This window comes from Leptopilina boulardi, unplaced genomic scaffold, assembly GCF_019393585.1.
Source record: "Leptopilina boulardi isolate dan_hultmark-lab unplaced genomic scaffold, ZJU_Lbou_2.1 LbouV2_44, whole genome shotgun sequence".
In the NCBI taxonomy this organism is placed as follows: Eukaryota; Metazoa; Arthropoda; class Insecta; order Hymenoptera; family Figitidae; genus Leptopilina; species Leptopilina boulardi.
This window is the reverse complement of record NW_026137988.1, coordinates 1,647,592-1,675,557: the sequence shown is the minus strand read 5'-3', so window position 1 is coordinate 1,675,557 and position 27,966 is coordinate 1,647,592. Positions and strand designations below refer to the sequence as shown.

The window sequence follows — 27,966 nt, the reverse complement described above, 5'->3', positions numbered from 1 at the left end:
AAGTTCAGTGCACCGTTCCCAATATCTGACATGTAGTATTTGGGAAGTTCGACTGTATTCCAACGAAACCAGCGCCGCATAGGGTCCGCAATTGTTATTATGAGAAAAATTCCGTTAAACATTTCTAATTTCAGAACGAAGGCGATCTATCGTGAATAATGTAATCAATGATAAAAATAAAGAGTGTGTGGTGTGGATCGTAAATGAAGTTCGGTAGGTGACGAACTGCCAAAATCGGGTCACGAAAACAAACTAATGTCATATCAGTGAAGTGTTAAAACGAGCGAAAAGCTCGTAAAAAATCGAAGAATTTCCTGTCGCGCGCTTGTTTCTATTATGTGTTTTGCTTTTTAATCTCATTTTCTTCTGAAATCTCCATTTCAGAAAGTTTTCGCGATAATTGTGAGTGTGTCTGTGTGGCAAGAATAAGGTGAGAGAGACGGGGTTGGTTTTGCGGACTGCGCCAAGTGGCGTTTCAATATGAGCAGGTGTCTGTGACGTCACAAAACATGTTAACAGTCACTTCCTAGAAATGTACAAGTTTTGAATCATAAAACGTCGTGTAAAAAAATAACAATCGCGCTCCAAAAAGAAAAGATCCTCCTAAAAGTCTCCAATCACGAAACATATTTTTATGGAAAAAAAGTTTGCTGTGTAAGCTTTGTTATCGTCATTGGCCGATTTCTCAACTTGAATTTTACATTTTTACAATTCTAAACTATGTCCAAGAACAAACTTCATCATCATCATCATTTTGACAACGGCATTGTCGCTGTCAAAAGCAAGGTATTGAGTTGGTTGTTTTTATTACATTGTACATTTTTTCCGATATTTTCTTGATGGTTATTCTTTGCAAAAAAAATTAATCGTTAATAATGTTAATGTGTCTTTTGACATATTTGTTTTTTTTTCTTCGTAAGGTAGGAATTTTTCCGTTTCACCTCTCGCTCTGATTTTTATCTCTAATTTTCATTCTCATGAATCGTGAGAATCCTATGTCACTTGTTGGATTCGATATACATAGAAAATAAATATAGACAACTTAGATATCTCTAGAAGAAAGTTTGTGATTTAGATAAAATTCTCTTATTTCCGCTTACAAGTTTAATTAAATGAGTCAACAAATTGATTTTAATTTGCATTATTTTCGAGTTGATAAGATATATTTTTAATATATATAGATTAAATTCTTATTACTTCAAGAGCGTTAAAAAAAAAACATTTAAAAAACTCGGTATTTGTTTTTAATATTTTGTATGTCTTTTGAAATGATTCAAATTTACATGAATGATTTATTTGTTGAATATAATTGATTGCACACAAATTTCTTAAAACAGACCAAAAAATCTTTTTCATAATTTTTTTAAATCAATTGCCTCTTATAATATGTTATACAATTATTTTATTATTTATTTTATAATTATTATTAAATATACCAATTTATTTTCTGACATTGATTTGAAATATTGGCCAATATTACGAAAACTTAGAAATTTTTTTTTACACTGTCAACATTTTTTTCTTGTAATTATACACATCACGGTTTGCATTTGTATAAAAATTTGTAAAATTACATTATTCAAAGCAGTTTAAATACTTTGAATGTTGCAGTTTTACAATTTTCGTAAATTTACCTCTTTTGGAAGTTGGTATAATAATGAATCCGATTATTACCTGCTTTGATAGTGGTAAATTTACAAAAAAATGAAAAACTGCAACATACAAAGTAGTTGAACAACTGCTTTGAATAAGGTAATTTTACAAATTTTTATACATCGTAATTTGTACAATTATAAGAAAAATTTGTTACAGTTTATAAAGTGATAAACTTTTTAATCTAGAACTTGAAATTTTTGGAAAATTAAAATTTTATTCTACTCTCATAATTTCTATTCTTTTTGTAAAACTTTTATTTATGATTCTGAATAATCAGTTTCGCATTTAACACCTCAAAAGAAAAAAAAAATTTTTCTTATACAAATTATTTAAACAAAAAGGACCATCAGACCCACTCTAAAACTTTTTCCAAAATATTTTTAATATTTCCAGGTACGTAAAAATAAAAAGTAAAAAAAATCGGGCCCAAAGTTAAAAAAAGTTAATTTGTTTATAAAAAAAAACCCGTTACTTTTTTATGTAAAAATTCAATATTTTTTTTTAGTTAACATATTTCGAAAGTCGATGAAAAAGTAAAACTTTTTTCTCTTAGCAAAAGTTTCTGAATTCAATACTTTTGGAGTTAGATGTTTTTAAATTTTATCACTAAAGTAATAAAAAATCCAATTACTAACAATAAAATTTTGTTTAGATTATTTTTTTGTGTAATATAAATGACTCAATATTAATTCATTTTTTTCATATATCTATGAATCATAATTGTAAATATATATATATATATATATTTATGGGGTAAAATTCCTGTAGCGAACTAAGTGAAAAAAAAGTTGATCGGATCGGGCTGCAACTTTCATTTAGTAACGTCAGAGTTACGATAACTTTATTTGTTTATAAAATATATCATTTTTTATTAACCTTAATAGTTAATTAATTAACTAAAAATTGTAAATATTATATAAGTAGATAAAAAAAATTTTGATATATATATTTTCCAAATGTTTTTTTGTGCTCTTTCAATTATGGGAAATAAAAATTCAAAATTTGACCTTTTTTCTGAAAATCAAAAATTTTTTTGACTTTTTTTTAAAGTTCGGTTTTTTTTTTAAATTCATTTATTGTTCTTTTGAAAGTTAAAAATGTACATTTTTACCTCAAAAAATATTGAGATGTCCTTTTTTGTTATTTTCGACATATTAGTTAATTAATTAATTAATCTTAACAAAAAGTTATATATTTTATAAACGAGTAAAGGTATCTTAATTCTGACGTTACTAAATGAAAATTGACAAAATTCCGCATCCAACGAGCCCTATATAAAGTACTTTGTGTTAGTGGATTGTTGAAAAACAATTGGCTAACATGGCAATTCTTTATAAAAAATCCTCTAATCCAAAATAGTCCACATAGAGCTCGTTGGATGCGGAATTACGTCAGCTTTCAATTAGTACCTTCAGGATTACAATAACTTTATTTATTTGTGAAATATTTTATTTTTTATTAACATTAATTAATTAATCAATATCTCGAAAATTACAAAAAAGAACATTTCAATATTTTTTGTGGTGATAATACACATTTTTAGCTTTCAAAAAATAAAGAAATAAAAAATATAAAAAGGACCGTACTTAAAAAAAATTCTAAAAAAAGTTTAATTTTCAAAAAAAGGGTCAAAATTTGAATTTTTTGAAAATATTTTTGCACGATTTGAAAGAACAAGAAAAAACCTTTCGATAACATATAGGACAAATTTTTTTTTTTCTGTTTAAAAGTTACAAATCTTCAAAAATTCACTGTTTACATTTTTCAAAAAAATTCAACCCCCTCCCTCTCCGACAGTTTTTGAAAAAACCGAACAATTCTTCGTTGTTAAATTACTCACCCCTTGGGCTAAACTATGAGCAAGTTACAGCCCGATCCGATCAACTTTTTTTTCACTTAGTTCGCTACAGGAATTTTACCCCATATATATAATATTTATAAAGTTTTAACGAATTTTTAAAGAAAAAATGATTTGAAATTAAACTGACCAATATCACTGAAATTAGTTTTTGACTTTTCAATTTATTTAATAATATTCTATTGCCTTGATTGTCGAAGGCTATATGTTGTTTTACAAATGAACATAAACATTAATATATGATTTTGCGATATGCGTCATTAAAGTTCAATGAAGGCATTCAAGGAAGTTCGTAATTCTTTTCATTAAATGTTAATTTAGAAAAAGATTTGTGATAATTTTTTTTAAATTAATGATTTATTATTGCATATATGAGACAAAATTCCTGAAATGTCCGAACAAAAAATTAAAAATTCTCGAATTTAATCCATACTTTTGTAAAATATAGTCATTGTTGGTAAATGTCTAAAAATCAATTATTACTGAATTTGATAAAATAGTTTTTGAATTACGTTTTGAATTTTTGACTTTTGAAAAAAAAAATTTTTGCAACACTAACCTCTAAAGTTAAATTTTACACACCGAAAAGTGCGTAAAGAAGCTCTTTCTAAAACGGTGTGTAAAGTGATTCACTTTACGCACTGAAATATTACTTTACGCACTGAAATTTACTTTACGCACCGAAATTTATCTCACATAATAAAAGGATTGTTTTAGATCATACAAAACCACAAAATTGAAAAAAGAACTTTACTTTTAAATTTATACACTACTGCTTAATGATATTTTTCCTTATTTTCGATTGATTTTTTTAATTCTATACAGTCGAAATTATTCTAACAGAGAGATGGAATTCTTCATAATAGGTACTTAACTTTAGAGGTGGGTGTTGCAAAAAATGTTGTATGATACACGTGCGTAAATCTGATTATACGCGCACTTGTATCATAAATAACTATTTTTCAATGTACAATATTTATAAATAGTATACAAAAAAGTTAACATATATATATAATGATTTTTAAAGCCTTTTTGACAGGCTAAACGATGGTAATAAATTTTTTTTATTTAAACAAAATTTGACCTTGAAATTCAAGGTCAAAATGTTAATTTACGTATATCTCAAAATCGGATTTTTAAAAAATTTTTTAACTATCTCAATGGAAAGCTTGATTAATTTCCTACAAAACATGTAATTTTCAGAGAGGGATCTTTTAAAGTTTTTGAAATATTAATTAATGTTTATAACAAATGAAATATTTCACAAACAATTAAAGTTACCGTAATTCTAAAGTTAGCAATTGAAAATTAACGTAATTCCGCATCCAACGAGCCCTATATGAAGTATTTTGGATAAGTAGATTGTTAATAAACAATTAGTTAACATTACAATTGTTTATTAATAATCTACTTATCCAAAATACTTCATATAGGGCTCGTTGGATGCGGAATTACCTTAACTTTCAATTGGTATGTTCAGAATTACCATAACTTTATTTGTTTGTAAGATATTTCATTTTTTATTGTTATTTAACTAAAACTGAACAAAAATACTTCATATAGGGCTTTTGGATGTTTGTTGTTAGTAAAAAATGAAATATTTTACAAACAAATAAAGTTATGGTAATTCAATTATACTATTTTTAAGATCATTTTTTCCCCAAAAATTTATACTTAAAATATAGTTTTTTCAAAACAATTTATTTCCATTTGTCCAGCATTTTTTATCTTATTTCTAAATAGCTAATTGGAGTAGAAGTATTCATGAAAAATAAAACGCTGTAAAGATTAAGGAGAATAATTAAATAGGTGGTTACCGTTTCCAGTACTGATAAGTTATGCATATTCTTTTTTAAAAGTGAAGTATTTTTGAACAAAATTTTAGAGAATAAGACAGGCTTTTTGTTATACAATTCAAATTATTTGAAACAATTAATTTTCACATTCTTCCTTAGCGTATGCAAACTGTGAAAGTTGGCTAAAAAAAGTCAAAAAATTAAAATTCAATTCTACAACAAAATATCATGTTTAAAAATCATGTAAATAGATCATCTTAAACTTCTCTGATTTATGTAAGTAAATTTAAGATTTTCACATTTTATTGATCATTTTTTGTCATTTAAATATTAATTATAATTTCTTGACTTTCTTTGAGCCAACCGTCACAGTTTGCATACGCTAAGGAAGAATGTGGAAATGAATTGTTTTAAATAATTTGCATTGTATAACAACAGGGTGTCTAACGGTCAGGGAAAAGTCAGGGAATTTCAGAAAATTTCATTCAAAGTCAGAGAAATTTCTGTAAATTTCTACAAAAATTAAAACTTTTTGTGAATTTAAAAATTTTTTAACCTAAAAAAACTTGAATGGTTTTTATTACCATTTGTTACTACCATTAGAAATTAATTTATTGTTAAATATGTCAGTACTTATATTTTTGTCCGAAGAAAGCAGAAATAAGGTTATTAAAAAGACAGGGAAAAATCAAAAAATGTCAGGTAGGAGTCGGAATTTTTTTCTCAATCCTTGTTAGACACCCTGTATTAGCTTTTAAAAAATAAAAAGGAAAAAATTTTTATATTAATATTTTAACCCGTTTTATATTCATCAAAAAAGCAGAGGTCGCATAATTTCCGACGGTAATGTAAAATGCTGTTATTTACAGAACAAACACGTTCTGAAGAAAATGGAAAAATTAGAAGAAAATCAACGAAAAATTCCTCCTCCACGAGGAAGCAACAGTTTTTTCATGAAACAAAGAGAAAACATGGTATAATCGTTCAATGTTTTCACTAACTGGAAATTGTCGTATTGGTTTTACATTATGCGCAATAGGACCGTAATTGGTCAACTAGTTTGTGAATAAAGACAGATATTCCGTCTTGCCCGCTATCCCATCTTGACCCACTTTTCCCTATAGAGCCTGCTAACACCGAGAGCCAACCAGGAGCATTAAATTTGATGTTCAGGCGTATTATATTCGTGTTTGCGTAGAATGTTTGTCTACATCTGCGCAGACGCGAATATAATACGCCTGAGCATCAAATTTAATGCTCCTGGTTGGTTCTCGGTGTAGCCAGGCTCATAATGAAGAATTTTAAGGATCTAGAGAAAAGAATAGAACGAAATTTAGAAGAGTAGTTGGTAGCGAAAAAAAGAAAAAGTAATCAGGAAGGGAAAAGGAGAAAAAGAGATGGTAATTTGCAATTGAGAAAAAAGAAGTTAGCAAATCTATTATAGAGAGGAAGATACGGAAGATTTATAACATGATTAGAGTGTTGCAGATAACGGAAATTGAAGAAAAAGGGGAAGTTAAAATTGATTAATTTATTATTATATTGATTAAATTTATATTTAATAAAATTTTTTAAATTTGAACAGCAGAAATTTATGTATATTTTAATATAGGGTAAATGCACTAATTTCGGCGCGATTCGAGTCAAAACACATTTGAAATAGAAAATTCGACATTTCTATTGTATAAAGTCAATTTAACCTTTAAGCTGCGGGATTGGTCGATATATCGACCACTCAAGAAACACAACATATTTAATGTTTCTAGACAAAATTCAATTTTGAATTTTGAAAAACTAACATCAGATTCGTAATCAACGACCCCGAAAACCCCCGAGTACCTATTTTTAGCAGGATTCGGTTTTTTTTATTCCACAATTTTTTGACTGCGGGGGTGGTCGATATATCGACCAGCAATCAGGTCGGGGACTCTACCTGATATATCTAGTTAATTTATGTATAAATTTTGGATTTTATGACAGGTCAATTTGTACTAAAATTTTCCCGCAGCTAAAAGGTTAAGACTTATTAAACTAAAAGGTTATGTTATTTAGATGTTAAAAAAAAATGTTTAACTCTATAAAAATCGATTATTTAAAGAAATATGAGAAATTAAAACTAATACCGTAATTTTCTATTGCGGCACTTTTGTATCAGTTTCGGTGTATCAATTTCGGTGACCAAAATTACGTGTATTTTGAAGATACTTTGCCCGCCGAAATTAGAGCCAATGAAAATCTTAAAAATGTTTCAATTGCGGCGCGGAAAAAAATTTCATCTCAAATAATTAAATTAATAATTGTTTATATGTGCATCTTTATAAGTAATTGTATTAAAAAAAGATTAAAATAATTTTTTTAATCATTTTGCAACAGTTATATTAAATATAATAGTAATAATAGTTATTTTTTATGAACGCGCCGTAATTGATGAACTCGCCGTAATTGGTACACTTACCCTACATAAAGTATTTTAACTTGCATTCGTAAACTAAATTTTCATCTATTCTAAAATTAAAAAATTAATTAGGAACATAATAAGTTTTTATATATTTTCAAAGATTGGTTTTAGCCAAATTCTTTAAGAAAAATTTATATTATTTCATTTTAAAGAATTTGGTTCAAGGAGGCGCAACAATTTCTCCGAGGTGTGCGGGGTTGGCTTTCTACTCCTGTATATGCCGACCCCCTAAAACCACATCCTTCTCTCGGAACCGTTTACTCTTAATTGCGGAACTGCCGTCCGGCTTCACACTTCGCAAGTAAAACGGTACCCTTACCTTCATCTTCCGGTTCCGGAACTTCGTAGCCTACTCTTCCTCATATTGCTCAAGACTGGACAGAAGACAGAGGGGATCTAAATTCTCCTCCCCCTTCTGCTTGATCCCTGTCGAGCATTTAGGCATCTCCCGGTCAACCCGGGTCTTCCGTCTTTATCTTTTGTCGACAAAAGCTTTATGACAAAGGTTTCGATATGTCTCCAGGAGTCCACACTTTGGAGCATGACAGAGACCATGGTATCGGGGTTGAATCGAGTCTCAACCGCCGTAAACATGATTTCTCTATCCTCGCTCCAATGCTCACAGGAAAATAGTGTGTGTTCTGCGTCATCGATTTGAGCATCGCAGTACACGCATTTCGAAGCTTTTCTTATTTTAAATCTATGGAGGTAATGGCCGAAACAACCATGACCTGACAACGCTTTTGTCAGGTAATACCCAACTTCGCCGTGCTCTCTATCGAGCTAGGTGGCGAGGTGAGGAATCAGGCGGTAGGTCCACCGTCCTTTTGAATCCCCATCCCATCTCTCTTGCTATCTATCAACGAGACGTTTCCTCGCTTCATTGCGAATAACCGCCTTTAGGCTATTACAGTTCCCTTGTTCCAGCGAGCCCGCCAGGTCCTTCCTTAGCCTGAAGACCTCGTGTCTTTCTCTCGCCAATAAATCTACTGGCAGAGTGCTCGCCAAAACTAGAACTTTTACAACTTCGACAGTGGCCATTTCCAAAGTTTGAATTAAATCAAACAATTTAACCGAAGGATGTTTTAAAGCACCTCTTGACTTTAATTCAATTAATTTATGCCGCTCAGGTATGACATCGGTAGATGACAAAGTCAAGCTTTGCAGACAATCATTACACTCACTGGTTGTATTGTTTGTTACATATTTGGCAAATCGAGCGCTTTTTCTGCTTACATATCCAGCAATGTAACTTAACGCATATTCTGATGTTTCGGACAGTGTATAGTCATGATCTTGAATAACTCGCGATGCTTCTCCTAATATATCCGGCGCGCTTCCTTTGTCCACAATTGCGTCTACCATAGATTCCCAGCGTTCCTTTCGTTCGTTAGTGTTTTCAAGATCCTTCAAATTTAACAGAGCTTTGAGAATTTCGCTACCCTCGACGTTGCACCCTTTCGGTGGCTTGATCAACGAGTAGGTAGACACCAATTTGTAAGTTTGTATAAAAAGCGTTGTATCAGGGTGGTCGTTCGCACCACAAAATTCTCGCATGATACCAAAGAACCTCTGTACAAAAATGTTTATAGAAGGCAAACTTTAAAATCCGTTGTGATTGATTAATAATATTTAATTACATTATATTAAAAAGAATTTACCTCGAGCCAATCTTGGTTCAAACGACCAGTCATTAGGTACTTGAAATTGCACTTTTCTACTAAAAATTGACAGATTTCAAGGGCAGCTCGTAATGAAACTTTCAATCCGTAACAACAGCTCTCTCATAAATGCAGCACCTTCCTTTTTGGCATCAGCTTCCCATTTCGTTAAATAATCTAAGAAATTCTTGATCGTCTGTAAAATTTTTAAGACAGAATATATAACAAATTTCAAATATATTTTTTTTTCTATTAAAAGTTTTACTAACGTTCCAAGCTTCGTTTCCTGGTGATAAAGCTCCTGCTGGTGTTCTGCTATTCATAGCTTTATTTAACTTTGTGATCGTTTTACAAAAAGCGATAGTCCCTTCGCAATCCTTCAAATCTTCATGTCTGTTTTCTAAAATTTTTAAAGCATCGTGCACATTGAAGAACTGTAATAAAATTTTTGCCATAAATAATTAAATTTTTTTATAAATAATGTGTGGATTTTATTAGATTTACCTGGAATGCAAGAACAAAATTCATTTTTTGGTAATACTTTGGTTCAATATGTTCTTTTCGCAACTTATAATTCACTTTTATTTCATATGATGAACAATTTAGCTTTTCTAGCAATGCATACCAATGTTTCAACGAAACACCTCCATTTGGAGTCTGGAAATAAAAATTATACTTATAAAACAGTTTAATAATTTAAAAGAATCATGTGGCAATTTCATTCTTTTTTATATTCAAATTTTTCCAATTTTTTTGAATATTCAATAAATTGCCGATTAAATGATAATTTTCGTACTTATTTCTAGATCAATTCAAAAATTTTAATCTCTTCTAATAAATAATAAAAAATGAATTACTAATAAGTAAAACAATAAAATGACTAATATTTTTACGCTAAACAACGATTATTTTGTACTTGCAAAATTTTTTTGGAACTTTGGAAATTTTATAAAAAAGTTTCTCAAACTTTTCACCAAATGAGGATAGTCCGACAGAAACCAAAGTCAACGTTTTACGTCACATGGGTGAGGTGCACTGACACATTTTTCAGATGTTCCAAACTTCTTCCACATGTTTCGGTTCCATGTGGCTCCGTCAGTGACAACCGCATCTATGAATAAACCAGCTTCTTCTGCCAATGCTACTCCTTCTAGTACTATTTTGTGCAGAACAGATCCATTTGCGCTGGCCCATTTTTGCGATTGACTCTTTTCACGCGGTTCCGCATGTGCAATTTTAAATTGCGCCTTTTGATCTCGAAACTAGAAATTAAAAGAATAACAACTAAAGTAATATTATTACATTTTTATCAAATTACTGTGACAATTTTAATAAATAGTATACCTCGTTGAATTTCCACTCTGACAGAACAACAGGCCGGATGCTGTTTCAAGTATTGCTGCTATTTTAAAAATTTCCTTGATTTGGCCGGTATATAATTTTCTAGCGTTGAAAAATACCTGCACATATAACATTTTTTTAAGAAAATGAAAAGGTTTTAATTAGGTTATGGAATATTTTCATAGCATATAATGAGTCCTAAATTCCCGTGGTAGTTAGGAATTAATTGAAGTATTGATTTAGAATTTATGACTGTTTCCTGACAGCTTCACGTTGAAGCTAGCCGGAAACTCGTTTTTAAAAAAAATAATAAAGTCCACAAATTTGGTTAAGGAATATTCTGATAGCCCTTAATGAGCCCTAAATTTTCCTTGTAGTTAGAGGTTAGTAGGAGTAGTCATAAAGAAGTTATGCGTGGTTCCGGCCAGCTTCAATGTGAAGCTGTCAGGAACCTTAATTTAAGAAATAAATTAATTTTTAATAAATTTAGGATATGCAAGCCCTGTTAGCCCTAAAAGATAGTGAATTGCTAATACTAATATCATGGTATGTTGCGGCTTACGTCACAGACGTGGTACAGCTCCCAAAATTTTTAGGTTATATTTTTAATTTTTGAAGTGAAAATACATAAAGAGGATCAACTCTTTATACATTCATTGATGTTTAAGTCTTTATTAGATTAAAATATTCAATAAAATATATTTTTGATTTTGCCTAATTAAAATATAACTTTTTATTGAGGTAAAACTATCACTAAATATAACCTAAAAATTTTAGGAGGTTAGGCACCTTTTGTCGCTGAGCGTCACTCATGAAGTAGTATAAGCAGCACTCACTCTATAGGCCGTTTTTGAAAATTCTTCCCCAGCCTTTCCAGATTTAATAGAAGCATTTACATATCCCCGATACTAACAACCCTAGCGGAAAAGCGAGGAATTACAGGTCACGTGGTACATTGTTATATTAGTGTTTGTGTATAACTGTTAGTTGGCGTTTTTTTGAAATGTGTTTGAGGCTGCGTCTACAATAGATTAAAAAATGTGTAACGATCGTGTAGTGTAGTGTAGTGTAAAGTCGTGACTTAAAATATTGCAAATTAACTGCTGTTAATAAACAAAAACATAACCTCAAATTCAGATTTTTAATATTAAAAATTGAAATTAATAATTAAATTAATATTAAAAATCTGAATTTGAGGTTATGTTTTTGTTTAATAACAGCAGTTAATTTGCAATATTCTAAGTCATACAAGATACACGACTTTACACTACACTACACTAAAGTTTTTAAACTCACACTTAACCTAATTGAAAAAATTTTGAATATGGGAAACGAAAGATACCCCAAAATCTGTTTGTTACAATTAATCAATCAACTGGAACTGTCAAAGTGTAATACCAAATATAACTGGTGTGCTCAAGTTAAAAAAATGTTTGAGGATATAGGTGAGACGATTGTATGGAATTTGGAATTTATTCAGGAAAACAAAGAAAGATTAATAAAAACTTATGAAAATTACTCGCGTGCAGAAGATGTAAATTCCCTATCAAATTCTAGTTCTCTTCAGATTCTTCCCAATCTCACTCTCAGAGATGGAACTCAAACTTATTTAAGAATGAAATTACCTCTTTTGTTTATAAAGGTGTTTGCTCAGATTAGACTAATTAATAAATATAACCCTAGAATAATTTAGAAAAAAGAAATTTTGAATCTAAATGATAATTATTGCTGTGGAGAACAGATTCTGAAAGGGAAAGAACTATACCACATGTTAATAGAATGTCAAATGTATAAGTTTATCAGAAAAAAATATGTATGCGACAGTGAGGACGAATCACTGATAAAAGATTTCTGTATAGATCTTTTAAACGATCCGAATTCAAATGGAGTGAAATCAATTAACTTTTATATAAAAAATGTAATTAAAAAACTAGGATAACATAGTACCAAAATGTACTTTAAAAAGATAGCTTAAGTCAACTCTTTTGTATGGACCTGTGGTCCGAAACAAATAAACTTACAAACACTACACTACACTACACATTTTTTAATCTATTGTAGACGAAGCCTGAAGCGAGTTAACTTTGTGTAATTATAAATAAAAAAGTGAAAAATGAGGCTGCTAAATCGATCAATGAATCAGCATTAACACAGGCAACTTTACTTGATACAAATTATTTTGTATGTATTTGAATGTTAACAAAATACTTGCTGAACTTGTCATTATATTTTGTTTGTTTACATGTAAATATAACCTAAAAATAAAAAAAATTAAGAAATTTCGTTTGAAATATATACGGCTACAATGAAAAAAAATTATTTATATTGCTTCCTCATGGAGGAAGTATTGTTTTCGCGAAATTTTTCGAACTCATTTTTTTGACATATCTTTATGTTTTTTGACCTCAGGAATCCAAAAATGACATTTTTAGAAAATGTCATTCCGTATGTGTGTGTGTGTGTGTGTATATACATTACATTTTCATAAATATCTCAAATTCTATAAGAGCTTTAGGGCTGAATTTTTGTTTAAATTGTAGATCTCACTTGGGGACATAAAATGAGAAAACTTTGGGACAAATTAATACATATTAACTATATTTTTTTTGACTTTTAAAATTTTTGAAAAATCGTTTTTTGCCCATAACTTGAAACACATGTTTTGAAAGTTGGGATGTTTTTACTTAATTTTGTAGAGTTTTTTAAGACGCATTTTTTGAGCTATTGACGAACAATCTGCTATCATTTTATCCAAAGTTATTGACATTTTAAAAATCATAAAAAATCGTTTTTTGCTTATAACTTTAAAAAAATGTTATGACACCTACAGTTTTCTTAGTCTCATTTTGTAGAGATTTTCAAGACGCATCTTTTGACCTATTAACGAACAGTTTACGATTATTTTATCCAAAGTTATTGACATTTTAAAAATCATAAAAAATCGTTTTTTGCTCATAACTTTAAAAAAATGTTATGACACCTACAGTTTTTTTAGTTTCATTTTGTAGAGATTTTCAAGACGCATCTTTTGACCTATTAACGAACATTTTACGATTACTTTATCCAAAGTTATTGACATTTTAAAAATAAATAATATTGATAAAAACCTGTTTGCATTTTTTGTTCAAAAATCTTTATGTATCTGTAAAATCATTATAATTAGATTAGAAAGCTTTTTCTTGGTGATAAACTTTTTTTAATTTTTATGCAAAACATACCCAAAACTTTTATTATTCCTAATATAGGGTGAATGCGCTAGTAGTCGGACACTTAAGGATACGATCTCATATTATGCTTTTTTTCTTGAAATGACAAATAACTAGAGTTTTTTCAAGTACATTATCAACTAAAGGAGTTATTCATGATTAAAAAATCATATAAATTTATTGCAAATGCGTCAGTATTTAATAAAATATAAGCATTTTAATGAAAAATCAGGAAAGCTTTAGTAGTTAATAAATATAAATAAAAAATCGTAAACTGATCGCAAAATATCTCCATGAGGCAGCAAAGTGTTCATGGAATGAATACAAAAATACATACTTCAACTTGGCAGCGGTTTTTTTATTATTTTTATATACACTACCGTCGGAAATTGTCGGTACGATTGACGTGCGCGGGATGAAATGTTGATGTCGCACCTAAATTAAGATATTTTAAGTTTGAGAAAAGCTAGAGACTTGAAACTTAGATCACCTGAAAGCTGATAAAATTCTGCTTCTGAATATATACCTAGAATTTTTTTCGACTTTCTGGAGCGATTATAACACTGGAAAGATTTCGAAAAAAAACGTCTAATTTTCCCAATTTCGTACCCAGTTTTTGATTCCCTGCATAATCTAGGAAAATGCAAGGAAAAATTTGTAACTCCTACAACATAATCTTTAAGATCTTAGCTTTAAAAGTAATTTTTAAGACTTAAAAAATATTGTTTCGTTTTTGAGATAAGTTGAAAAATGTCAGAGCATGTTTTTTACACAACTCAGCGTCAAAGATTAGTTCTTGCATCCCCGCTGCTTCGCCCGTTCCTTGCGCCAGGGCCGAATATGCGTGCGGGCCCCTGCTTGAAACCCGTCTTGTATTTTCTTACATTTACAGTTATTGATTATTATAAATGTTATAAATATTTTATTATTATTAATATTTATATTATTATTATTTATTATATTATATTATATTATACTATATATGAAAAATATTGTTTTGATAAATTACGTTAAATTTAATTGAATGTTTGCAAGATATTTTTTTGGTTTTAACTAATTAATAAAGAACATTGTTACATTCTTGCAGTTGTTTCATTCTCTTCTCAATAAGACAGAAAAATTAATAATAATTCAATATGTCATACAAATGCAAAAGATTAACCATACACTGTTCATATTATTGTTTTCATAATTTTTACTAAAATAATTAGTACTACAAATTAAATTTTTCAAAATTAATTACAAATTTTAAACAAAAAATTTTAAAGTTCTGAAAAAGAAGAACATTTTTCCAATTTGGTAAATTTTAAGTACAATATTAAAAAGTATTTGTTAAACTTTTAATTAACTAATAATAATAACATTTTTTAAATAAATTAATTAATATTCTAATAATCAATAACTGTAAATGTAAGAAAATACAAGACGGGTTTCAAGCAGGGGCCCGCACGCATATTCGGCCCTGGCGCAAGGAACGGGCGAAGCAGCGGGGATGCAAGAACTAATCTTTGACGCTGAGTTGTGTAAAAAACATGCTCTGACATTTTTCAACTTATCTCAAAAACGAAACAATATTTTTTAAGTCTTAAAAATTACTTTTAAAGCTAAGATCTTAAAGATTATGTTGTAGGAGTTACAAATTTTTCCTTGCATTTTCCTAGATTATGCAGGGAATCAAAAACTGGGTACGAAATTGGGAAAATTAGACGTTTTTTTTCGAAATCTTTCCAGTGTTATAATCGCTCCAGAAAGTCGAAAAAAATTCTAGGTATATATTCAGAAGCAGAATTTTATCAGCTTTCAGGTGATCTAAGTTTCAAGTCTCTAGCTTTTCTCAAACTTAAAATATCTTAATTTAGGTGCGACATCAACATTTCATCCCGCGCACGTCAATCGTACCGACAATTTCCGACGGTAGTGTAACTTACAACAAATTATTGCAATTCCTTTATTATTTCATTATGAAACATAATTGAAAACAAATATTTTAAAAATCTAAATTATACATTCGTATATAAATAAGCAAAAACTTGCCAATTTTCAAATATATTTTCAAAAAATTTAAGTTTTATTTAAAATTTTTGTGTGTAACTTTTTTCTTTCTTTACACTTTTTCTAAAATTATTATATATCACTTTACACTGTTTACTATATGAGAACAGCTGTCACTAGGCGCAGCCATATTTTGAAAACTTCTAAGTACACCGCTTTACCGCGAGAGGCGTCATAATCGGAGATATGTAATTTCGGATTTATTCTCATGCAGGGGGCCTATATGCTTAACAAGCAGTGAGTGCTCCTTATACTACTTCATTGCGTCACTAGAACTAAATTACATAATTTAAAACTCATTTTATTTACTTCATAAGACAAGAGCTTTTGGATCCTGTGCTGGCTCGTTGTTAGACTATTTTTGACGTATAAAGTACCTATTATTGTGTTAGATTATGCTTTATTTGTAACCACCTTCAGCCACCTTTTTTTAAATTTTCATTTTGAACTTTCGGATGACTGGTATGACTTAAATCTTAAATATCGTTCTAGCATATCTACTGACTCAAATATTCTGATGCTTGGTACCTATGGTTATTTTTAGTCGATGATTACGAATCTAAAGTCAATTTTTAAAAATTCAAAATGCCGGACAAATTTTTTGAAAAATCGTTCAATTTCAATGAAACTTGATATCTATGAGTTTTTGGGGTTGCTCATTTGGAATCTGATATCAATTTTTAAAAATTCAAAATGTAGAAAAACTTAGCACGTTTGAGGTTCAGTACTCGAGGGAACTTCCAAAGAATCCAATGCTACAAGAATTTTTGAAATTGAAAATGAAGATTGGGAGCACTTGTTGGATGATCTGTACAGAGATTGGGATTGGTGATCTAGTGACTTTTACCTACTTCGTCAGACATTTTGGTTTTTATTTCTCTTTCTATTGTATTAATTAAAGAAAGACGAAAAAGGAAAATAATAGTCAGAAGTTGGTAAACGCCAGATGGCGTATTGCAGTTTAGCCAATCCCAATAGTAAATAAAAAAAATTTTTAAATGTAATATAAAATATAAAGTTTTTGTTATTTTTTATCATGGCAGGAATACTTAATAAATAGATAAAGATTTTTGAAAGATGAATTCATAAAAGGAAAGTTGATAATAGGCAGGAAGAGGTGGGGGAATTGGAGCCCCTTAAAGAAAATTATTTTTAAAAAATATGCAACAATATCAAATGTTATAAATGAATCTTTTTCAATTTTCAAAGAAATAAGAAAAACCATATCGAGGTAACGAAACTTTACTGGCTGACACAATTCTCCTATTACCCCAAAGAATTTTTACAGGCCACAATATGAAAATATATAATTAAATAATAAATTTTTAACTATTTACTTTGATCTCCAGAAATATTTTCCATTTAAGAAAAAAAACTCAAAAACTTGATTTTTCCTTGTAGTTTCTTCAAATCTGTCAGAAATGTGACCGTTTCTCTTCGTATGACATACAGGAAAATTGTCGAAGTTTTCTGAGTTATTTCCGTGAAATTCAAAGTCTCTATAAGTACTTGAAATTTAACACCTTCACTGTTAGAAAAAAAATTGATACTGTGGTCCCAAAATGTCTAACAAATTCTGGTCGACAAATTTTTATGAAACTTAGTATATAAGGGTTTTTGGGGTCACTAAAATAAAATTAAAAAAAAAATTTCGTGATTTTTACTTGTTTTTTAATTGTTTATTAGTTAAAAATAATAAATAATTATTTAATTCTTACTTAACCAAATATCATTGATACCTGTAGTGTACAAAATAATAATGATATAAAAGAATTTATTTTACAACTTATAAATAGACATTTATTTGTGTCAAGATGATCACGACACAACGTATGTGTCGCTGACAGTGAAGGGGTTAAAAGCTCCCCCATTACCCCACCTTGCCCTAGAGATTTTAATACAAGAATAGTTAAGCTAAGAAAATTTATATAGGAATATCTAATGAAGGAAGTGCAAATCGAAGAGAAAGTTAATATTTAGTCATTGAAAATAGAGAAAAAAATTTAGTGGACATTATAGAAAGTAAAGGATAGATAACGTACACGCAAAAGAGTGTACTTTTAAATACAAGTGGACATTTTTTTTAAATTTTAAACTGTGAAAAAAATTTCACTTTAGAACTAAAGAACCAATTTTCCGTAGTTCATTTATAAAATGTAACTATCATTTTTGCTTTGATTTCAAATTATTTCTTTTTGAAGCTGAAATATAATGTTTTTTAAAACTAATATTTTTTTTGTTATTTTATGTTTAAGTGTTTTTAAAAATAAATAAAATTGTATATGAGGCATTCTTTGTCAACGCGGACACCCCTCTCGCCCAAATTCTTTTCATTTTAAATTCATGTTTAATGGCTTAAATTTTAATTAAAGGAATATACTTTTGAAATCTGAGTGGCATATATCCAAAAACAAAATATAGGATCCAATATAAAGGTTATTCTTTAAATTTACCAATAAAAAGTTACTCTAATTCATTTTGAACGATCCAAAAAGTAATGTTTGAGGCCTTTTTAGCCCTTTGTATTTGGAAATATGCCACTCAGATTTCAAAAGTATATTTCTTTAACTAAAGCCATTAAACATGAATTTAAAATGAAAAGAATTTGGGCGAGAGGGGGGTGTCCGCGTTGAAAAAGAATGCCTCACATTTAAAAATAAAATATAATATTTGTTAATAACTTATTTTTATTAATTATTTTACTAGTTTGATGCGGACATTATCAGATTTTCAATAACTCGCAATGAGCCAATAAGTTATGAGGATTTTCGGAAATTATTGACTGAAAGGCATGACATTGGACCTGACTTAAATGTTCACATTTTATACACTGATCCTGCTGATCACGATTTACTGCCAATCAACAATGACAACAATCTCGCAAGGGCTCTTCTCGCTGCCAAACCGCTTCTCCGAATTTGCATACAAAGAAAGGGTAAGTACAATAAATAAATAAATTTTTTGAAAACGTAACATTTTATTAGTGAAAATATTTTTACTTTCGTTTAATTAACATAAGTGAAACAGCAGTAAAATGTGTATATCTAACGGTAGGAATCCACAATTGGAGAAAAGAAAGGAGACACAATATGCAGTTTCATTGGTCATTAAATCTCTTACTAACGGCTGTGGAATGTACTCGTGAACTCACTCGGATTTTCTAAGTCATTGTTTGCCCTCCAGGGAACGAGTTCCGTCTTTTTCATTCACTTCTCTTTCTCTCTCTCTCTCTCTCTCTCTCTCTCTCTCTCTCTCTCTCTCTCTCTCTCTCTCTCTCTCTCTCTCTCTCTCTCTCTCTCTCTCTCTCTCTCTCTCTCTCCTTCCCAACTAATTTTTTTTCCTTTCAGTGATCTTCATGAATCATAGTCTTGCAAAAAACACACTTTTTTCTTACGTACGCATCGTAGTAATATTTACATTTAAATTTACAATGAGAATATATCTAATTGTATGCCAATTGTTTAAGAAAATAATAATTGAAAAGAAAAAAAATACTAACTGAATTTTTTATAATATTTTTACTCAAGAATAGATATTTAGAAAATTACTAAAATTATTAAATTTCTTATCATTGTTTAAAGGTGGTTAAATTTTTCCAAAAAAAAATTTTAATTTCTTAAAAAGAACAATCAATCTTTTGTTTTTAAACACAAATGCATATTAGTGTTCTTTTTAAAATTTACTTAAATTTTAAAACATTGTAAACCTATGATATTAATTTTAATTAAATAATAAATAATGTGCTAACTGCAAAATAATATTTACATACGATTATATAGGGAAACTTTAGAAACTTATTGTCCTGTATAAAAGAATTTATTATTTTCATTCTTTAGAAAAAAGCAAGTTAATTATTACGTCAATATAAAAGGAGGAATAGGATTGATAGTCGAATCAAAAGTTATTCATTTTGTTATTTTAAGTTAAAAAGCAAGTTATAATTAGTGAAAGAGTTTAAAAAACGATAAAATTTTTAGGTTATGTTACTGGAATTTCTATTCAACTGAACTTTGATAAAGCAGATTTTTTAATACATCGAATTTTGAAATAATACCTACTTACAATTTCCATTTAACAGAATTTACATCTAGAAAAATTTTCATAAAAAAGAATTTTTATTTACTTATATTAGAATTCTAGCTAAATTTTTAAGTCAGAGAATTTCTATTTCACCGATACTTCAATTGACAGAAGTTTTACTTATTTGAATTTTCATTCGATAGAATTTTTAAATCGTCGAATTTCCATTTGATAGAACTTTCACATATCCGATCATACACTCGGCACAAACATTTAAAACTAACCAATCACAATTTTTTGATAATTTTTTATTGGTTTATTTTAAAACTCCCGCTGATTATAAACCTAATTAGGGTGTCAAGCGGTCAGGGAATGGCAGGGAATTTAATGAAAAGTCAGAGAACCTTTTCATAATTTTTCAAAAATGAACATTTTTATGAATTTTAAAAATTTTTTAGTGCAAGAAAAAGTTTGTAATGCTAATAAATGAAACGTTTTTTTATTATATCTGAAAAATACTTTAATATTTGATACTTTTCATTTTTTTAAAAGGTATTAAATGTTTATTAAAGAAAAGTTGGAAAAACGTTAGGGAATTTCAGGGAAAAGTCAGGGAACTTTTTTCGTATTTCTTGCTGCTGCTAATGTCAGATTTGCAATATTTTTATAATTCAAATATGGTGCTAAATTTTTTAAAAATAGTCAAATTGAATATATAGTCCGACAGGTTGGATCCGTTTTTTTAAATTTTGAAAAGCGGACGTCATATTCGTAATGAGCAACCCCAAAAACCCCCGAGTAACAAATTTCAAGCAAAACTGACCATTTTTAAAAAAATATGCGCCATATTGGATGCCCCATTTTGAATTGATAAAAGACTAACATCGGATTCATAATCAGCGACCCCAAAAACCACCCGAGTAATAAGTTTTAATCTAATCCGATGAATTTAAAAAAAAGTCGCCATATTGGATCCGCCATATTGAATTTTTAAAAACTAACTTCAGATTCATAATCAGTGACCCTGAAACCCCCTAAGTAACAAGTTTCAGGTCATTTTGAATGAAATTTGAATTTTTGCCAGCTTTTTGGGAAAATGCCCCATAGTGAAATGTTATAAAATTATCAATTGTTGTTTCAAAATTCCTGTAAACGTCACAAGACAGGGTTTATTTGAAAAAAATAGTCGATTCAATTTTCTTCAACTATGTCAATTGCAGTAAACGTTGATAGTTTTTATTATTAAATAAATAAATATTATTTAAATAGTTTTAATTTTTTGTTCAGGTGATGACATCGACGACACAAATGGATACGGAACGATGAAGCCGAAGAATCTAATCTCGAGTATTTTAGGTGGTACACCTGCAAAGGCAAAAACTCCCATCATATCGAATCCTCATGATTTTCGACAGGTACACTATTTTTTTTAATTTTAAAATATAATTTTAAGATTAGTACACGGTGCAACAGCAATTTTATTTCTAGGACCGCATAGGGTGATTCTCATAGGTTTTTTTGACACTGAACACGAATCCGTAATCAGAATTGCTCCATTACCCTAAGTTATCGAGAAATTTGACTTTAAAAATTGAAAAATGCCGTTATTAGGGTACTTTTTGATTTTTATGACGGTATAATAATATATTAAGCAACCAGGGTCGAAAGGCAGCCACTGTTTATGAGAGTTTGCAGCGGGAGACGTGAATGAGTGTTAGCATTCGTCAACGTAAACAATTGACTGCCTTTGGACCCATGTTACTTACAATATTTTTTATTCCAAAGACACAAACGTCGCGCTTTTAGACTATCTGTCTTTATTACACTGAGAGAAACAATTGGTTGTTATTACCATTTAGTTTGTCAGCCTAACCATTTCGTTAGTAAGGTTACTAATTAAATAGTTATTCCAACAAACTAGTTAGTTAAACCAACTAATAAAATAGTTATGTCAACCAATAAAAATAGTAACTACAACTAATATATTAGCAGCAGTATAGTTTACTAACTAAAAATGGTCACCTCAAAAATTGTTACCCCAACCAATCTTTTCTCTCAGTGTATTATAATAATTATTATAATTACAGAATTAAATATTTTTTCGTATATTTTTGGTAAATAAAATCTTATATTATTTAAAAAAGCACATTATTCAAATCCGACCAAAATTAAAATATACAGACACTTTTAAACAAAGAGTTGCAAAAACTCTCTCTATAGCGCACGGTGCATGGTTTAACCCAAAAGTGTCGCCCCATCCAATTTTGCTTTGAATTCTCATTCTAGTATCAGAATTGAGTAATTTAAGCGAAAAATGAAAATCTTCTATGGAAGGAATAAAAAGAAAACTCATGTTTTAATATTTTTCATTTCAATTCCATTAGTGTCATACACTAGAAAAAATGTTGAAAATAAGCATGTCAGATCGCGCTACCAGACATTTAAGCGCCTGTTGACCTACAGTACAAGTAGGTACATCCATGTTTAGTACGTTATATCACTGCTTTGTATTATTGGATTAAAATAAAACTCATACTTATTTGTTCAAAATTTAGTCTGCTTCAAAAATGTATTCTTAAAGATTAATGTTTTTTGCATGCTGATAAAGTTACGGCTCAATTACTACATGGAAAACGTTTTTTTATGTTGTTTTCTGAAATTCTAACGGCCATATCTTCTTGTTCACTAAAGATAGAAGTTTAATTAAACCACCAATTTGTAGGGAATTTTATAAACTTTCAAATGAATATTATAATCTTTACAATTAAAATAATAGATAAAGTGATTAGGCTTAAAAACCAACAAAAAACGCTGTTTTTATGGATTATAAATTTACAATTACTTTTTTTTCATCATAATTATATAAATGTTGCTTAAGGTGAACGTACAAAAATTTTAAGCTGAAATTTTAACCGTGGGTGGTTATGGATGTAGCTAGAACAATTAACCTACAAAAAATTACGAAAAATTGAGTTTTCTTTTTATTCCTTCCATAGATTTTCATTTTTCACTCAAATTACTCAATTCTGATACTAGAATGAGAATTCAAAGCAAAAATAGAAAAAGGGAATACTTTTGGTTTAAACCTAATCCAAGAGCACCGTGAGCGCGTCAATATAGTGCTGCAATTAAAAGTTTGACATTAATTAATTCAATTCAATGTTTACAGTTTTTGCTGTAATTAATTAATAAATTGATATTGAAATTTCCTCAGTTGAGATTTGAGGAAAATAGTAGTAAAAATTGAGGAAAATTGTTTGATATTTTGTTAATAGGTTTCTGCGATAATTGACGTGGACATTTTGCCGGAAACATGTCGCCGTGTTCGATTATTGAAACACGGTTCTGACAAGCCATTGGGATTTTATATCAAGGACGGTGAGAGTTTTCGAGTATTGCCACCATCGGCAGGAAGTGGAATTGAAAAAGTACCCGGAGTTTTTATCAGTAGATTAGTGCCTGGCGGTTTGGCAGAAAGTACCGGACTTTTGGCAGTCAATGATGAAGTCCTAGAAGTCAATGGTATTGAAGTCGCTGGCAAAACTCTCGATCAGGTATTCTTTTTTTTCTAATGATTTTATATTTTTTTAATCAAATTTAATTTTATAATTTTTTCAAATCAAACAAATATTTTTAATGTACTATGTTATAAAATTAATTTCGATTTAGAGAAAATGCAAATAATAATCGATTTTTTTTAAATTGCAGTTACATTTTTGTACTGAAAATTATAATTGAGTAGCAAAAGTCGTCTTCCATAAATACAAAAATTTTGACTTATATTCTAACTGGCTGCATCGTTCTTATTATTATTATTATTATTATTTTCATCAAAAAGCGTATTACGCAATTATCTTATAAAAGAATGTAATGAAATATCAGTAAAGTAAAGTAAAAAATAATAATTTTTGAATATTTAGGGGTTAAAAAATCGTTTTTTGAATTTAAATTATTTTGAATATGTAATTTATTATTAAAGATTTTGAAAATTGTTGTAAGAATTTATTTTAATTCTGGTCTTGCATAAGTGGCATTTTTGAACTTAAAAATGTTTTTTTTGAAATTCTAATCCTACTTATTATTTTATCAAAAAAATTTCTGTGGTACAAAAATTATTTTTTTGAAAAAACAAAATGGCATTGCTAACTTTTTGCGTGTTACTAACGATTTTTGGAAATCTCTTTAAATTAAATTTGTAGACTCAAAAATCCTGAATTAATTGGTCACGCCCACCTCTCTCCTAATAATAAATAGATTTTTAATAATAATAAATAATATAATATTAACGAATTGAATTTATTAAGAATCAAAAACATCGACTTTTTCCAGACTTTTGTTTATAATGTAATGCGGCTTAAAAGGGTTCCAATGTCTGCGAAAAAATCTGAAATGTTAGTAGGTTAAAAATTATGAATATATTCAAATATTTATTTTTTTTGTCAGGTGACAGACATGATGATTGCCAATTCATCGAATCTAATAATTACCGTAAAGCCGGCCAATCAACGAGCAGCTTTGACTGCACCGCGACGAGGTTCATTTTCGCGAAACAGTCAAGTGTCATCAGGAAGTCACCAATCAACGCAAAGTGCAGCTACTGGCAGTGACGAAGACGCTGATGAAATTGTCGATTTGACTGGCGTGACGCTTCATGACGACGCAACCGGTTCTTCCTCCCATCATTTACACCATCATCATCATTCACACAATCATTTTAGCCATGATCAGGGAGTATTGCATCTTTAAAGAAAAATAAATAATGAGAATAACGGAAAAAAACTATCACTTTTCCGAATTCACGTCAATTAGAAACGTTCAATTTTTTTTTACCAGAAACTTTTTCCCCCTTTTTATATATGAAAAACAGTTTCTTTAATAATTGAGAAACTCTTCCTTGAGCCGGAAATTGTTTCATTATAATTATTGAAAAATATAAAACGATTTTGTTTGTTTGTTATTTTGATTAAATTTGAGAGGGAGCTTTAGTGCGTTTTTGAAAGCAAAAATCCACTTGGGAGTTAATCTATTTTAAAGATTAAGATTATTAAAATAATGAGACGAAGGAATATTTTCTGGAAATTTCGTTATATTGAATTTTCAGTCAATTGAAATTTCTAATATTGTATTTATATAAATATTAAATATTGACGAATATTCACTTAATTGAACTAGAACTCTTATTATTTTTAATAACATTATTCTAAGTGATAAATTCTTTAAGTTAGAAGAAAGTGACTGTGAATATGTTTTTCTTAAATGATAATAATGTTTATTGAACTTTTAGTTGTGTGATATTTTATTTAATTTGACTTTAAAAAATCATTTTATTACTTTAAATTTTCATTGAACATTTGATTGAAATTACGCAAGAATAATTTTTCATTTCTTTAAAAATTATATAATTCCTTTTCAAATGTTAGAAATTTTTTTATATTATTTAAATATTAAATTTTATTATTAATAATTATTATTATTTGTTTGTGATATCTTTCAAAATAGTTACAATTTTTTTTACTCTTTTGAGTATTTTTTAAATTTTGTGGATAATTTAAAACAACGGTAATGATTTTCAATTGTTTAGACTGTAAAGAAAAAAAATTATTTTTGAGTACAAAAAAAATATGTATTAATTTTAAAGTGTTTTGAGTATTATAAAATTATTTAAGTGATTTTTTTAAATAAAATTTTTAAGTTATTTAAGCACTTGTGAAATTATTATTTTTTCTTACATTATTTCAGTATTATTTGAGTATTTTCACATTTACTAATTTAAAAAAAAAATGTTCAAAAACTTAAAATATTTCTAATAATTTGAAATTTTACCAATTTTTTAATTATTAACTTTCAAATAATTTGTCTGTTTTTTCTTTGAAATTTCTTGGGTGAGTATTAAAAAATTATTTGAATATCTTTCCGGTTATGTTGTATGAAGAAAAATTAGATATTTAAAAAAATGATTTAATATTTTTTGAAGTCATTTTTTGTTTACTTGGAAAATGTTCTGTACGTTTTTAGAAATTTTTCAAAATTCTTGAGAGAATAATACTAAAATCATTCAATATTTTAAAGAATATGATTTTTTTTACAAAAATTACAAATTAAAATTAATTTATTAGATTAAAAATTTTGATTGAATGAAAATTCGATGAAACATTTATTTTTTTGAGAATATTCAATCGTCTTAGAATTTAATAATTATGCTCAATGCTACTTTTTAACTGCTCCAATTTCTTTACAATATATATTATATATATAAATATATACATAAATATAAAAATATATATTTTTTAAATTATAGAAACTTTGAATGAATTACAAGAAATCAAGTATTAATCACAGCGTCTCAAAGTATTAAATCAAGTACTTAATTAGGGATCAAGTGTACTTAAAATGAGGTGAAGAGTCGCTTTACGTTTTTTTCAATTTTTTTTTTTTTGTTTATCGGCTCACTACGGCTGGACTGTATTTTGATCCGGCTTTATATATTTATCTCCTATTTTACCCCTTTTTAACTGCATCGAATTGTACATAATATAATAATGAAAAATAAAATAAAGAAGAAGACGAGTTTTTTGCTAAATAAAATCAAAAGAAAAAAGAGCAAATAAACTTTGAAGGATCGAATTAATTATATAATTATTGTCTTTGTAAATAAAAATCAATGATCCTCAAGAAATGAACATTTTTTTATATATAGATTTTACTAAAAAAATTAATAAATAAAGGGGCCTTAAATCGTCTTTTGGTTATGATTTTTGAGAGGAAAAAAAATCGTATGTACTTCGAGTTATTTTTTTTCTCTTTCTTCTTTCTTTTTTCTTTTGCACGAATTTTATTCTTTATTTTATTCGTGTTTCTGTTTTAATTTTAAAAAAATGAATGAATACTTAGTACGTTGAAGTTTTCGAATTTTAAAAAGACCGTCTTTTTACAAATGTTACTTGTTATCTAATCGAGCAATAGATATTAAATCCTAACGTATTTTAACGAATTTTTTAGATTTTAAGAATTAGTTCTTGGAGAATACTTGCCCTGTATTCGTGTATATATTTTTAATGAGTTTATATATATTGATTTAATAATGCAAGAAAAAAAAAAAGATTTTAATGAAACATATCAGAAACAATTTTTAATAGGGTTATTTCAAATTCATTTATATTTTTTCTTTTAATTTTGAAATCTTGGAAATTGTCTTTAAATTAAAGTTTTTCAAGTAGAAGTTTCCTTTTTTTGTAGGAAAATTTCTAAACACTTCGAGAAACGAAATTTTTTAAATTTTATAAAAGAAATTAAAAAAAAAGTTTTTTAATATTTTTCTTACCTATATATATTTGTCAAATGAATAAAAATATTTAAATTAAATATTTCGCAAATTTGTTTAATATTTTTAAAAAGTTAAAAAATTTTGAGTACTCAAAGATTTTTATTTTTAATTTTTCAAAAATGTAAATTTTGAGTCAATAATTCGAGTACCTATGTTTAAACAAAGTCGATTGAAAATAAATTTATTAATAACATTAAATAAATGAAATAATTAATAAATTAATTACTTAAATTATTTTAGAAATAAATTATTTTAAATAAATTAGTTTTTTTAAATAGAAATATGTGAGGGAATGGGGTTTTTTTGTAATATTTTTGAACAAAATTTTTTGATGAAATGACCCTATTTTTTTAGAATTTAGGATAATATTATTGAAAAATACTCGAAACTTATTAAACGAAAAAAAACAGATAAATGCCTATTGGCTGATGTTAAGAAAAAAGATTTTTTTTAATTGTATATAAAAAAGCGAAGCTTCTGGAAGTGCCTTCGGAAAAAAACGGAAATTATCTTTTGTAACAATTTACGAAATACATATTTTCGTCACACATTCCATTTTCGCATATGAAGCAAGATTAAATTTTCTGCTCGATT

The 27,966-nt window shown here is 28.2% G+C and overlaps 1 protein-coding gene across 1 annotated transcript; it reads left to right on the top strand.

Moving 5' to 3' along the window:
* Positions 1–4: 4 nt before the first annotated feature.
* Positions 5–27,964, top strand: LOC127289547 (partitioning defective 6 homolog gamma). The gene is made up of 5 exons (XM_051317535.1): positions 5–786; positions 18,735–18,963; positions 21,336–21,463; positions 23,324–23,602; positions 24,492–27,964. Exons 1-5 carry the CDS (start codon positions 721–723, stop codon positions 24,792–24,794), a joined length of 1,005 nt encoding a protein of 334 aa, XP_051173492.1. The 5' UTR covers positions 5–720; the 3' UTR covers positions 24,795–27,964.
* The last annotated feature ends 2 nt before the right edge of the window (positions 27,965–27,966 follow it).

Excerpts from the sequence above, each read along its gene's own strand:
- LOC127289547 (XM_051317535.1), top strand. The coding sequence starts at position 721 with ATGTCCAAGAACAAACTTCATCATCATCATCATTTTGACAACGGCATT. Across the intron at positions 21,464-23,323 it reads ATCCTCATGATTTTCGACAG|GTTTCTGCGATAATTGACGT; the intron begins GTACACTATTTT and ends TTTTGTTAATAG. Across the intron at positions 23,603-24,491 it reads CTGGCAAAACTCTCGATCAG|GTGACAGACATGATGATTGC; the intron begins GTATTCTTTTTT and ends TTTTTTTGTCAG.